This window comes from Cloeon dipterum, chromosome 3 (genome assembly GCF_949628265.1).
Source record: "Cloeon dipterum chromosome 3, ieCloDipt1.1, whole genome shotgun sequence".
In the NCBI taxonomy this organism is placed as follows: domain Eukaryota; kingdom Metazoa; phylum Arthropoda; class Insecta; order Ephemeroptera; family Baetidae; genus Cloeon; species Cloeon dipterum.
In genome coordinates this window covers 5507647-5521011 of record NC_088788.1, presented here as the reverse complement: position 1 = coordinate 5521011, position 13365 = coordinate 5507647, and the positions used below count along the sequence as shown (strand labels likewise).

At 37.8% G+C, this 13365-nt stretch overlaps 2 protein-coding genes and 1 long non-coding RNA gene across 3 annotated transcripts; 2 read left to right on the top strand and 1 right to left on the bottom strand.

The window, feature by feature from the left end:
- The first annotated feature begins 10 nt into the window (after positions 1-10).
- LOC135938643 (prenylcysteine oxidase 1-like) lies at positions 11-2701 on the top strand. The gene is made up of 7 exons (XM_065482433.1): positions 11-277; positions 336-433; positions 487-595; positions 650-830; positions 960-1330; positions 1738-1988; positions 2301-2701. Exons 1-7 carry the CDS (start codon positions 190-192, stop codon positions 2580-2582), a joined length of 1380 nt encoding a protein of 459 aa, XP_065338505.1. The 5' UTR covers positions 11-189; the 3' UTR covers positions 2583-2701.
- Positions 2702-6084: 3383 nt separating this feature from the next.
- LOC135939789 (uncharacterized) lies at positions 6085-7739 on the bottom strand. Its single transcript, XR_010574778.1, has 2 exons — positions 6655-7739; positions 6085-6231 (listed from the first exon to the last, which is right to left on the bottom strand). It is a non-coding gene; the product is annotated as an uncharacterized LOC135939789 (long non-coding RNA).
- Positions 7740-9754: 2015 nt separating this feature from the next.
- On the top strand, positions 9755-10456 carry LOC135941047 (uncharacterized). The gene has a single exon (XM_065486270.1). It carries the CDS (start codon positions 9755-9757, stop codon positions 10454-10456), a length of 702 nt encoding a protein of 233 aa, XP_065342342.1.
- The last annotated feature ends 2909 nt before the right edge of the window (positions 10457-13365 follow it).

Genomic DNA, 13365 nt, shown 5'->3' with positions numbered 1-13365 from the left:
GCGATCCGGTGTAGGGTCGATTTGCCGACCTTACTGACCAAATAAACAGGGATCGGTGTCCTTGTCACATTTTCGCACTGACAGCACAAACTAGACGTTCTTGAAGGCTGACAGTTGTCTGCTGAGAGCTGGAAAGGGCTGTGTTATTCGCCCAAAAATATCTTTTCCGACAAAATCGTAGAGCGCATCATGTTTTCTCGTTCCTTCCTATGCGCAGCAGTGCTCTCCTCGACAGCGTTTTTGCAATCTCTCAGTTTTGCCAGAGGATATAAAATTGGTACATGGGAAATAAAAATGTAGATATTTTTTAGTTGTTTAATTGCATATTTATTCAGCTGTGATTGGAGGCGGCATCGGTGGAACAGGAACTGCATACTTCCTACGCAATACTTTGGACCCACAGCCGCAGGTGGATGTCTTCGAAGAGGATGAAGTAATTTAAACCTGATTCGAGTGAATTTCTCAACCTGCATTTTTATTTAAAAGGTTGGAGGCCGCCTGGACTTGGCCACAATAAGCGGTTTTCAGTACGAGCTTGGCGGAAGCGTCATTCACCCTCGCAATAAGCATGTAGTTGAGCTTGTTAACCATTTAGGTTTGTATTTTTTTTTAATTTAAAAATTTAAATAATTAAAATTTCATATCAAAGGACTGGAACATAGACCTGACCCACCATATTCCAAAACGAGTTTCTTCGATGGCAAGGAGATCGTTTTCGAGGACAGCAGCTGGACAGTTGTAGATCTGGCCAAAATGGCCTGGCGGTACGGACCGATGACTCTGTACAAGGCAAACAAGCAATTGCAGGACATGCTGGGACACTTTGACAGGTTTGTTTAAACCAAAAATTACATTATTTTTGGCAACATGTCCTTTAAAATTAGGAGTGGGGAAAGCAAAGCTCTGATTAGCTCCCCTCCATTTCCCCCCTCCTGAACTTGATAATTTTCGTCCTTCAGGATCTACGACATTCAGGAAAGCGGCGGTTGCTTCACCAATTTGTCCGAGCTTCTGTCCGTCATGTCCCCGACCTTTCCGGCGATGACGCAGGCCTCTGCAGACACCATCGAGGACCTCTCCACCGAGTTCATGCGCGAAATAGTTGGCGCAGCGCTCAGGTGCGATTACGGACAGTACTCTGCAAATGCAACCAAATTCGTGACTTTCGTCTCGCTGGCCGGCTCTGAGGGCGGCCTCTGGGCCATCGATGGAGGCAACAAGCGCCTGCCGTACGCCTTGCTTGCCGCTGCCGATGCTTTTCTCATTCCGCATAAGGTCAGGAAGATTGAGAGGAGCCAGGATGAACGCTATTTGCTTCACTGGGAACAAGGTAGGATTTTTTCTTATTAAATTGCTAATTTTTGTTCTCCTTGAAGGGGGGATTGAAAAAAAAAATAATTGTATCTTCTTCCTTGTGAAATAATATTTTAAAAGGCGAGTTTTTTTCTGTTAAAACTCAAGCTTTAGGTTAGAGAAATATCTTGTCATTTTTATTCACAAGAAAATTGCATATTAAAATTGTTTTTGGACAGTTATTGAACTTTAAAATTATTCCTGTTATTTTATTAGTTTAAATTACCGTCGGCCAATTTTCCAGTGTATCAACAGTTTAATTATGGTCATTTTTCCAATTTCTCCAGCTTCAATTTCGTATATAAATCGTATTTTATCTTGCTGATTTTTTTTTCAAGCAACAGGTTTTAATTACAATGTTTTTATTTATTTTTTATTTATTAGTTTCGGACACATACGATGCTGTGGTGGTGGCAGCACCTTTTGACGGGACTCTTGAGCTGCCGTCAAACATGCAAGCCAGCGTACGACCCATGGAGGGCATCTGGGTGACCCTGATCGAGGCCTCGGCGGTCAACTCAAGCTACTTTGGCCGTCCAGTGTCCGACGTGATTGCTGTCGGTCCTGCCTGGTTCAATTCGATCAGCAGGGTCTGGCCTGTGGACGGCCGCACACCTGACAAACCTGTCTACAAGGTAAAAGAAGGTTTTAAAAATTAAATTTACAAAAAAATAATTATTTTATTTTATTTAGAAAAATAAGACATTTTTTATTTTTAAATTATTGAAAAATAAACAAAACTAGAGGTTTTTGGTACATACAATAGTCATTAAAGAGGGCTACCATTTAAAAAAATTTAATTTCGTGTTATTAAAAATTTGCGTCTAATTTCAAACAATTTTCTGCTCGTCGAATTTTTAAATTTTCCGCCATTCTCCTTCGGCGGCCATATTTGCGCAATTAACACCAATTTAATTCAAACACCATCCGTTTTTCGTCACATCCAGGTTTTCTCCGCTGAAAAACCTAGTCGTGAGCTGCTGGAAAGCGTCTTAGTGGACGTGGGACAGGTGGAACAGCACCACTGGCTGGCGTACCCGCACTATGATTGGTCTAAAAATGCGGATGCCTCGTTCCAGCTGGGTCCCGGCCTGTGGTACAACAACGCCATTGAATGGGCCGCCAGCGCCATGGAGATGAGCCTGCTCGGTGCCAAAAATGCGGCAAACTGCGCCGCCAAGCACTTCGGCCTTGCGCTCAAACAGCCTATTGACAAGGACGAGCTGTGACTCCTTTTTTCTATGTTTGCTGAAACTTTGATTTGAACTGCTGTGATTTAAATTTGTGTTGTTTTTTTCAAGACTGGCTAAATTAATAAAAATTTGAAACATTTATTTCAGTTAAAAAAGGAATATTTTTATTTTTCCCTCGTGAGCAAAATAAGTTAAGGTATTTATCCCCAAGGACCATAATTAGATATTCTTATTTTGTGTCATTTTATCGTTGCCTCCGTGCATGGGATGGGGGGGGGGGTCAACCTTAGAGTTTTAAAGAGAAAAACCATCTAAGGGGGTGAGATTCGATGACGTCAAGTCCAGAATTGAGAAGGGGTGGGTCCTAGCCCCTGAGCGTGATCTTGAAGAGTCAAAATTAATTATTTTAAATTAACTTATAGGTTAAATCTGCACTACAAGTACCTTATTTAAATATTAAATTTTTCAAGGTGCAAAAATCCACGGTTTTCAATTAACTTTGACTTGATGTAATTTTAGTCAAATTTTAGAGAGCTACAAGGGCAATTCCTCCAGCAAATTTTTAGACTATTAATAAAATGGTTAGTGTTTTACCCCTCTAGAGATTTTGTTGAACAAATAATGTTATTTCTCCATGAAAAAAAATATTTAAAATCGCAAATCAACATTTCTTTTCATTTAAATATATTGATTAATATGTCTTTTAAAATTCAATTAGCCTGTGAGAAGCGAGAGACGTCTAAATATTTGACTTCAGTTTCCTAAATTATTTTCTGTTTTTCTGACTCAGTGAAGGGATGCGATGCACATGAAAACAGTGGGTTTGCTTTCATTAATTAATTAATTTAATAATCTGTATTGTTACCATCCTTTCAATTACCTTTTAAAAACAAAATTTGAATTTGTTGCGTTGCTCTTGCAAAACTCAATGCGGAGAGAAAGATTGAGTTCCCACAAATATTTATTGTTTTTTTAATTACGTTAAAATGATTTTGTTATTTTAATACACAAATATATCATGCAGTTATTTATTTATCGTAAACAATAATAAGTATTTAATCATGTATTGGCTATTTTGATGTAATGTAAAATTATTCATCTCTGTTCTTGCCAGACGTATATTAGTAAATTAAATTAATTAATTAACAAGCGGCTGTAATTCAATTCTTCTGAAAGTACTCTACCAGAATTTCCCTAAAGAAGGAAATGTATTATATTTCAGGTTGCATACTTTCGATCCAAAAAACCTCAAAAATGAGAAAAGGAAATGGAGTTTTTTAAATAGGCAATTCTTTTATTATTCATACTTAGGAACAAAACAAATTTCGTCCAAATTGGAGGACCCATGCCGATTGTCAATTTCAAACCTTGAAAATTTTTCCAAAATGAGGTTAAATCTTTTTTACATGAATATAAAATAAACTCATCCCTTGAAGAAAAATAAATCTGCATGTTGACCTATAAATAAATCCAACTTACTTTCCCACTCCCTGAATAAATATTCCATCTCCTTATTAGAATCTGTGGTTCGACATCAAAGCTGCTTTCGGAATCGATCGTCGCGTTTTGTCGAGATGTTAATAATTTGGACGCATATGCGGTTGAAAAATCGCCCCATGTGCTTGGCGGCCGAGATGATGATGACGTCACGCCTGTACAGCCTCCGGCGATAAATTTGCAGCAGCAATAATGGCACAGGACAAACGTGTCCCTCGTAATTTTCTGTCTTTTTTGTTTCTTCCCTGCTGTGACGTTTGTCCGGACACGCGGCTTTTGGCCAAGAAAAAAATATGATATGGTTTATGTATCAAAAGAGAATAAAGCGCACCTGCGCCCGCCTCGCGGCTGAGTGCGCATGAAAACTAAAAGCGCAGCCGACCGAATTTTGCCAATATTAAACACACGCACCGGAGCTAAAACTCTAATTCGGGGAGATATTTTTTAAAATAAAATGGCACAGGTAGAAACAATATTTATAAAAACAAAACTAAATAATACAGAGATGACATTTTTTATCTCTCATGGCTTAAAAATGTGACTAATACTAAAAAAATTTAAAAATGGAAACTAATTAAATAAAATTTCAGATATTCAAGCAGGGTTCACCAATTTTGCAACGCACTGGTTTTTTTGCGAAAAAAAACGGCTAGGAAAAACAACAAATTGGGGTTTTCCACATTTTTCCTAATTTAAACCAGAAAAAGTCACATTATATTAGCCAAAAAAGTTCGTTTTCGATCTTTTGGGGAAAATTGTGGCCTGCTTATTACTGATTTTTTGGTCATCCACCGAGAGAAATTTTCAATAAAAAAGGCTGTTTCAGAAAAATGCAAAAAATTGAAGAAAACCACGTTTATTTTGCAATGCAGACTATTTCCCCCCTGCAGCAGCCACCTTTTCTCCCACCATCACCCCGGAATATTCAGATTTATGCGAAATCTGGTATCAAGCATGCATTCAATTTCAGGTAGAAAAATATTATAAATTATTTTTTATGATTTATAAAACAAATAATAATAATTTATTTTGAATACACAAATTTTAATTTACAGAGCATGGAGTGATTCCTTGCCACCCATTTGTGATTACCGAAAATTATATATTTTATTTCATACACCCCTCACAGTATTAAAACATGTGAATCATAATCTAAAAAAATCGAAAATTCAATTATAAAAATTAATCTCAAATAATCGATACAAATTTTGTCTTTTCTGTAAGTCTTCTGCTTAAGCAACATTTTAGTTGTCAAAAGTAGAAGAAAAAATTAATAGTAAAAAACGTATGTTGTTTTAAAAATAAATTAATTCACCTTTAAGAGTTATACCTAATTTCTGCAACCTTGAAAGAAAAAAATCAGCAATTTTCTCTTTTTTTTAACTGGAAACCACATATTGCATTGCATAGAAAATTTTCTCCTTCATACGCGAACACACATATTCCGCATTGTTAAAGATTTTTGTTATTTTAGGTGGCTAAAATTTTAAAATAAATTGACGTCTGGAAAATATTTGCTAACGTTTTTACTGCAAATTGCAAAGAGCTACCCGCATAAAAAAATATCGCCTGAGAATGTTCTAAGAATAAACCGACTTCGCCCAGGATTAATCTAAAAAATTAATTATATATGAACTTATGATACGGTTTTTCGTGATACTGGATTAATCTGTAGATTAATTTAAGAGAATATCCTTAGAATGTTCCAGGATTATTCTGCCGGGGTTTGTTTCAAAAAGCTCTAAAGAATGATCCTAGAACATTCTCAGAATATACTTATGGATTAATCTTTGGATTGATCTGGGATTAATATTTAGCGTATCAAATCTTAACTTTGTATTATTCTTTGAGGACAATCTTAGAATGTTCTTAGGTTATTCTAATATCATTTTAAGGTTAACATAGATTGTGACAAAAATTATCCCTAAATTATTCTTAAAATTACCCTCAGATTGTTCCTAGAATATTTCAAAATCTGTTATTACTATTACTGCGATATAATTGGGAATTATTTAAATAATTACAAACTTATTCAGTTAAATTTTTAAAATTTATTTGTTTTTAATCATATCAGGTACAAAATTTTCTCTCATTCGATGCCAGCACCGCCAATCTTGAAGCCCAAACTGCAGAACTTAAACGATTGTATCTTTTCCCGTCGTGCAAAATAGCTGCGGATGGCTTGAAGCTAAAAAAAGGGAGCGACTCGTAGAAAAAAATAAATAGAAGCTTTTTTCAATTAGCTGTGCTTGGAAAATGGAAGGTAGAAGTATGTCAAGTTCATGCATAATATTTTTCCATTTGCCATGCGAAGCCAATTGAATCAGAATGTGTAATAAATATTCTCGTAAGCGTACAAAAAATGCGACCGCGATTTACATGGAAAAATTATATTTTTCATCACCGATTTACAGTTTCCGCCACCCAAACTTAATTACGGGGTTCTAATTAAGAACATTAAGGACTGGAGAGGATCCCATATCAAAATATTGGTGGCGAAAACCGTACAAGTAGCGGCGAAAAGTGTAATTTTACCATAAAACCGTTGGATTTCAAAGTTGCGCGATCTGTTCTAATTTCTTTGGACGCTAATATATAAAATGGGACTTACCCTGTTAACCGCAAGATCCAGGCCATCCGTCCGAGTCCGCGGGACGTCCGTGTTGTCCCATACTGGCGGCGTCCGGCGTCCTGCGTCCGTTAATAACTTTGATTTGAACGGCGGTTGACCGTTGACGCGTTAGACAAAGAGAGCGAGGCAGGATTTTGTAAGTCTCTTGCTGCTGCTGCTCGCCAGTCCTGCTGCCACCGGCCGTCGCCCCTCCCCCGCTCCACAACAGAGGCAGGCAGCAGGCATTCCATGCAAGTGCGTGCATGCATGTGCAGCCGCCGCTACCACGCGCACACTAAAATCGCCCTTTTAACCCTTTTTTGGTCTTCTGACCTTAATTTACAAATTTGCCCGTTTGTCGGTAGCATTAATTAAGACTCCTTGTGTTAAGAAATTAATTTATTCAATCGAATTTATGATTTTTTACCTTTTTTAATCTGGGCAGCTTCTTTGAAAAAAGGCATCATAATTTTGTATTAGATAATGCGAAAAAGGTTTAGGTTTTAATATTAAAATTTAATTATCGACTTAATTAAAAAATATTTCCCAGAAAAATATTTTTGTGATATTATTTAACAATATGGCAGTTAATTTTCTTGATTAAATTATGTTTCATATTTAATTTTGTGTTTTTAATTGTAAGAAAAATATCTAAGTTCTTCTCTTTTAGGGTTTTTTAAAGAATATTCTAGGAACATTAAAAAAATATTTTGAATTAATCTCAGAATGATCCATGGAATAATCTGGGGATATTCTATTAACTATATTCAAATTTCCCCTTTGGGATTATTCTAGGGATGTTCTTGTAGATTAATCTCTAGATTGACTTTAGAACATTCTAAGGTTAATCTGAATTAATTCCAGGAAAATTCTATAAATTAATTTTTTAGATTAATCTCAGAATGATCTAAAGAATAATCTGAGGATATTTTTTTAGATTAATCTCTAGATTGATCTTAAACATTCATAGATTAATCTCAATTAATACAGGATTAATCCTGGATCATTTTTTTGGATTAATTTTTTCGGGTAAATTTTGATTAATCTAAGATTATTCCGGATATTCCTGGGTTATATTTTTTTATGCGGGTAAGACGAGGTTTGTTTTTAGGAAATATTTGTGACATCTACAACCTTTAAAATGTTGTTTCATACTTGGCAATCAATCGATTCGTCTCATCAGACGGAGATTATTATTTATAAAAAAATTATCCCTCAGAAAATCCTTTAGTTTGCCATTACCTTCATCAAATTTTCCAAGAGCATTTTAACATAATTTTAAATGAAAAAAAATGTACTGTTTAAAGAGAAATGTCCTATTTATAAACGATCTCGAATCTCTCGGGAAAAATCATGTTTAGCAGAATTAATAATGGAATCAGAATTTGTTAAAATACTCAGCCAGCGTCCTCGTCTGCACACTTAGGTTGTAGACCTCGTCGAACTGGTTTAATTAAAAATGCAGTATTGACTTTCCATCCAGCATAGCAGAGCAATGGAAGAATAGAGGAGCAGATTCTCATTTGAAAAGAAGCAGTGCTCTTCGGCCTCGTGCTGCCGAGACAAACTTTTCAACTCGCCGGCGAGAGAGAGCGTCTTTAAGCATCTCCTCCATTCTCCAGAACTCAAGTGTGCGAATCTGATACGTTGATTGCTTGAATTTGCGTCATTACACGGCGGCGGTGCCATTTGTTTGCAGCGCGGGTGAAAAAGGCAGACCCAATTAGCGAAGCAATTAGCAATGCGGCAGAAACCACCTCTCTCGTCGCGCTCCACTGCCTGAATATGTATGGGCGCGCGCTAACAAGAGAAGAGACACCGCGCCGCGCGCGCGACACAAAACGGAAGAAAAACTACTCGCTCACACACACGAAATGCATGCGGGAACAATGCATTTTACAGCTTCTCAACCGATAGGTCACGTCGGATCAATTTCAATGACATCTACTTCAATGCTCAACATAGGAAAAACGATAAATAAAGGTAGACGAATATATTCACAAGGGTTTGCAATTGAATATAATTTGAGTTTTTTTTATTCCTGAATAAAAAAGAATTCCAATCGAGCATTTTAATGCATCCGTCTCGATAAAATAAAATTGTGCACCCGAATCTCGGGTTGTAGTGGTCCTATTTACAAAAATTCGTACCGTTTGACTTGTCTTTGAGTGAACTAAGTAACTGAATTGATTTGGAGAAGACAATTACTCGTCCACGTCGTGCTAAGGTGTTGAGAGGGATGAAAAAATGCTAAATTTCACGGTTATTTAGGGGGTTGGTGAGTCTTGTAACCCTTTAGTGCACTTGGTGATATCAATACGAGTCTAACATAGTAAGCGGTTTTCCAAAATCAGATGATTAGAAGTCGAGATTTGGTCTATCATCGTTTTTTTACCAACCTCAATAAACAAAGGTTTTCGAAGTTTTCATTTTTTATTGAAATAAAAATATGAGGAAAAAGCGCTATTCCAAATTTTAAATAGGAATGAAAAAAATTAAAAATTAATTTTCAAATTCGAGTTGAAAATAAAAAATCAATTTTTAAGACCTTTAATCTACCACTTTGAGGTCAACGTCGATTGCCTTGTTGAGACGAGTTAAATGTTTTTTTTTTAATTTTTGTTTTAGGACCACCCTGAACAAAGTTATGAAGTACACTGCAAATCAGGGGTGAGAAAATGTCACTGCGCTGCAGTGATATAATCCCACTATCCGCCGCATGTCACTGCTGCGCTGTGCGAAAAACTCACCATGGACACCCCAGGGTATAGTGACATACGGCGGGGTGAGATTTTCTCACCCCTGACTTGCAGTGTACTCGAAATTCCCAGATTTTGACCTTTGAACTCCCGCAAAACCGGCAAAAATGGGAAAGTGGGAGTTTTCTCAGTGTTTTGTCGGTCAATTAGGGTAAAAGTCACAGACTTTAAAAACGCGTTTTTAGTGGACAATAAATAATGGAAAATAAACATCTCTTTCAATAATAGAAACGAATAACATCCCATAAAAAACAGGGTCAGTGCTGATTCAGTCCATAATATTAAACAACAGCCGATGTTCGATTTTAGAACTAATAAGCCCAAACGTTCAATCCGTCAAGATGGGCATAGCTAGGTCGAGATTCACAGAGGCGGACGTGAAGATGTCCCCCTGCAGTGATGGATGCCTTAATGAACCTACTAGGATTCAAACTAAGATTAGTTTCACACATCCATCCGATATTTTCGACGACAGCATTGAATCCAGTGAATCCAGATTTGAAGAGTCAGCGGGGGAGGAGATGTTCAACGAGGATAACTCTGACGACTGGACGACTGAATCGGACACCGAAGAATCAACGTGGGAGGAAACGTCCAACGAGGATAGCTCTGACGACTGGAACTCCTTGAACTGCCTAACCTTGAAGTTAAAATGCATACATTTCCATCCGATAGCTAGCTCCGACGACAGCAGCAGTGAATCCAGTGCATCCAGTGAATCCGGATTTGAAGGGTCAGCGGGAGAGGAAATGTCCAACGAGGATAGCTCTGACGACTGTACGACTGAATCGGAAACCGGAGAATCAAAGTGGGAGGCGATGTCCAGCTTTGACGGAATGAGGAGCCCAACGTGTCTGGCGAGAAGAGTCACAAATAGGGACTGGTTGATGTCCTACCTCATCAGAAACTCCTTGAACATGCTAACGGTAAAGTTACGTTGCATACATTACTATCAGATAGCTAGCTCCGACGACAGCAGCAGTGAAACCAGTGAATCCGGATTTGCAGAGTCAGTGGGGGATGAGGATAGTTCAGACGACTGATTGTGAGAAGCGTATGAAATGTTTTGACTGCAAATTAAATTCTCTAAAAATATATTTTGATATTTATTTTGACTCTGTTAAGTGATGTACACGAAAACAACAATTTAATATGTGTGCTTTTGCTTTCTTTGAAATATTGCCATCTGTTTGATTTCCATTAAAAATCAATTTCAGACTTGTCGCTTGTTATTTCTTTCAAAACTCACTGCGGAGAGAAAGATTGAATTACTTTGTTATTAAATATATGATGCAGTTACTTTAGAATCGAAAACAGAATTAAGTATAACTAACAATGTTTTGGTTACTCGCTAAGGTCCTTCGCAACCGAAGAATGAATGAAAAAATGATTTAACAATGCAAATTATAGACAAATGTTGGTCTGTTTTTGTCGATTTTGGTTGTATGGCTTGATAAGTGACTATCAGAGATTCGAAGGAGTAACATTCACAAATTTAAATCGTCTGTTAATAATATGAAACACACAACACCAGAAAGAAACGCAAGAAGAGTAACACGCTCAAACACATGCAGAAAAGGGAACTGTAGTGGTTGCGGAGCCGAGCTCCCATTCCTTTTTCATTTTTAGCCTAGGGTATTGTTATTCATGATTGTTAGAAATTCGTTAATGCAACAGAGAGAGAGATTTTTAATTTAAATTAGTTTTCGCCGGACACACGAGCCAACAAGTCGCATCTTAAGAGTTCCGAGCGTTTAATTGTGAAGGACCCGGCTCAATCGGGTAAATTCTTTTCTAATTTTAAATTGTTCTTCAAGACAAATCTCTTTAAATTGTCAATTCTAAGTCGTGTATCAATTTTGTTTAAAGGTCCTTGTATTCTGTTAGACTAAGTCGCCAAGTGACTGACGTTTATAAAGAGAAGAATTCGTTGAAAATCCCGCAAGGTTTAATTTCCACCTCCTACCCCCCAAAGTGGTGACCCCGACGTGACAGACTCTGTGGCTAAAATAAAAGCTGGTTTCAGACGGTCTACACTGACATTTTTGTGCGTACTGATGCGGTCAGAAAATCATTGCAGCCTCCATACACTGGTCCTTTCCCGATAGTAGAAAGAGGACCCAAGTTTTTCAAGTTAGAAATCAAAGGCCAGCACAAAAATGTCAGTGTAGACCGTCTGAAACCAGCTTTTATTTTAGCCACAGAGTCTGTCTCTTCAATAGAAGTAGTTAAAAGCAAAGTGGTGGAAGAGCAGACCGATCAAACTGAAACTGTCGAGAAAACTGCAAAGTCGTGCAGAAAAGTAAGATTTGCAATTTGAGTTTAGTTATTGTCTCTTAAAACTTCCAGTTTACTCCCCCCGGACTAAATGTAGTGGTTGCGGAGCCGAGCTCCCATTCCTTTTTCATTTTTAGCCTAGGGTATTGTTATTCATGATTGTTAGAAATTCGTTAATGCAACAGAGAGAGAGATTTTTAATTTAAATTAGTTTTCGCCGGACACACGAGCCAACAAGTCGCATCTTAAGAGTTCCGAGCGTTTAATTGTGAAGGACCCGGCTCAATCGGGTAAATTCTTTTCTAATTTTAAATTGTTCTTCAAGACAAATCTCTTTAAATTGTCAATTCTAAGTCGTGTATCAATTTTGTTTAAAGGTCCTTGTATTCTGTTAGACTAAGTCGCCAAGTGACTGACGTTTATAAAGAGAAGAATTCGTTGAAAATCCCGCAAGGTTTAATTTCCACCTCCTACCCCCCAAAGAACTATGTATTTTACAGCTTCTCTCGCGGCGCTAAACCGATATAGCGCCCCTTAATAGGTCACGTCAGAGCCATTTCTATGACTTTAACCTCAATGCTCAGTAATAAAAACGATCAAAGGTTGCATTTTAAGTCAAAAGTATGGTGCAAGTGAAAACGAATAGACTAGCACACAATAATATTTTTCTTTTACGATCTATTTAAATTTTAAAAACATATGTTTGTAGTAGGCCACTGTAAATAATGGTAAATCAATTATCTCTTTCAATAAAAGATAACAATAACATCACATCAAAAACAGAGGTTCTCAGTCAGTGCCGGTTCCGTCTATAAATTTAAACTACAACCCGTACAGCCGAGGTTTGATATTAGAATTGCCCAAACGTTCAACCCGTCAAGATGGGCCAAACTTCGGTGAATTCCACATCTCCATCCGATAACTCAGACAACTGCAGGGAAGCCGAAATGGAAGTGTCAGCGGGGGAGGAAATGTTCAACGAAGATAACTCCGACGACTGGATGACTGAATCTGAAACCGAAGTGTCAGCGGGGGAGGAAATGTCCAACGAGGATAACTCTGAAGACTGGATGACAGTATCCGAAACCGAAGTGTCAGCGGAGGATGAAATGTTCAACGAGGATAACTCTGACGACTGGATGACAGAATCCGAAACCGAGGAGTCAGCGGGGGAGGAGATGTCCAACGAGCATAACTCTGCTGACGACTGGACGACTGAATCCGAAAACGAAGAGTCAAAGTTGACAGCGTCGTTAGCGTTGTTAAATATGTCCAAAGAGGAAGCCGGTACATGTGACGCAAAGTGGTCGGCGAGAAGAGTAAAAAAGGCGAACATACATTGCAAGTCAGGGGTGAGAAAATCTCACCCCGCCGCATGTCGCTATGTGAAAGGTAAGTTTTTCGCACCACGCAGTAGTAACATGCGGCGGGGGCGGGAGATTCTCTCAACCCTGACTTGCAGTGTAATGACGAGGAAGAGACACCTTGAATGTAAAAAGAACGCACCTTGGTCTAGGTCGGATTTTCCATCCTATAAATTTATCCACGCGAATGAGATGCCTCACAAGGTAACCACGAACAAACAACAGTCTTATGAGTCTGAAGAAGAAGAAGCACCCACGCCAGAACCGTTCGAATATATATGTGAGGAATAATTAAAAACAAAATGTCCCAT

Excerpts from the sequence above, each read along its gene's own strand:
- LOC135938643 (XM_065482433.1), top strand. The coding sequence starts at position 190 with ATGTTTTCTCGTTCCTTCCTATGCGCAGCAGTGCTCTCCTCGACAGCG. Across the intron at positions 278-335 it reads TGCCAGAGGATATAAAATTG|CTGTGATTGGAGGCGGCATC; the intron begins GTACATGGGAAA and ends ATATTTATTCAG. Across the intron at positions 434-486 it reads ATGTCTTCGAAGAGGATGAA|GTTGGAGGCCGCCTGGACTT; the intron begins GTAATTTAAACC and ends TTTATTTAAAAG.
- LOC135941047 (XM_065486270.1), top strand. The coding sequence starts at position 9,755 with ATGGGCATAGCTAGGTCGAGATTCACAGAGGCGGACGTGAAGATGTCC.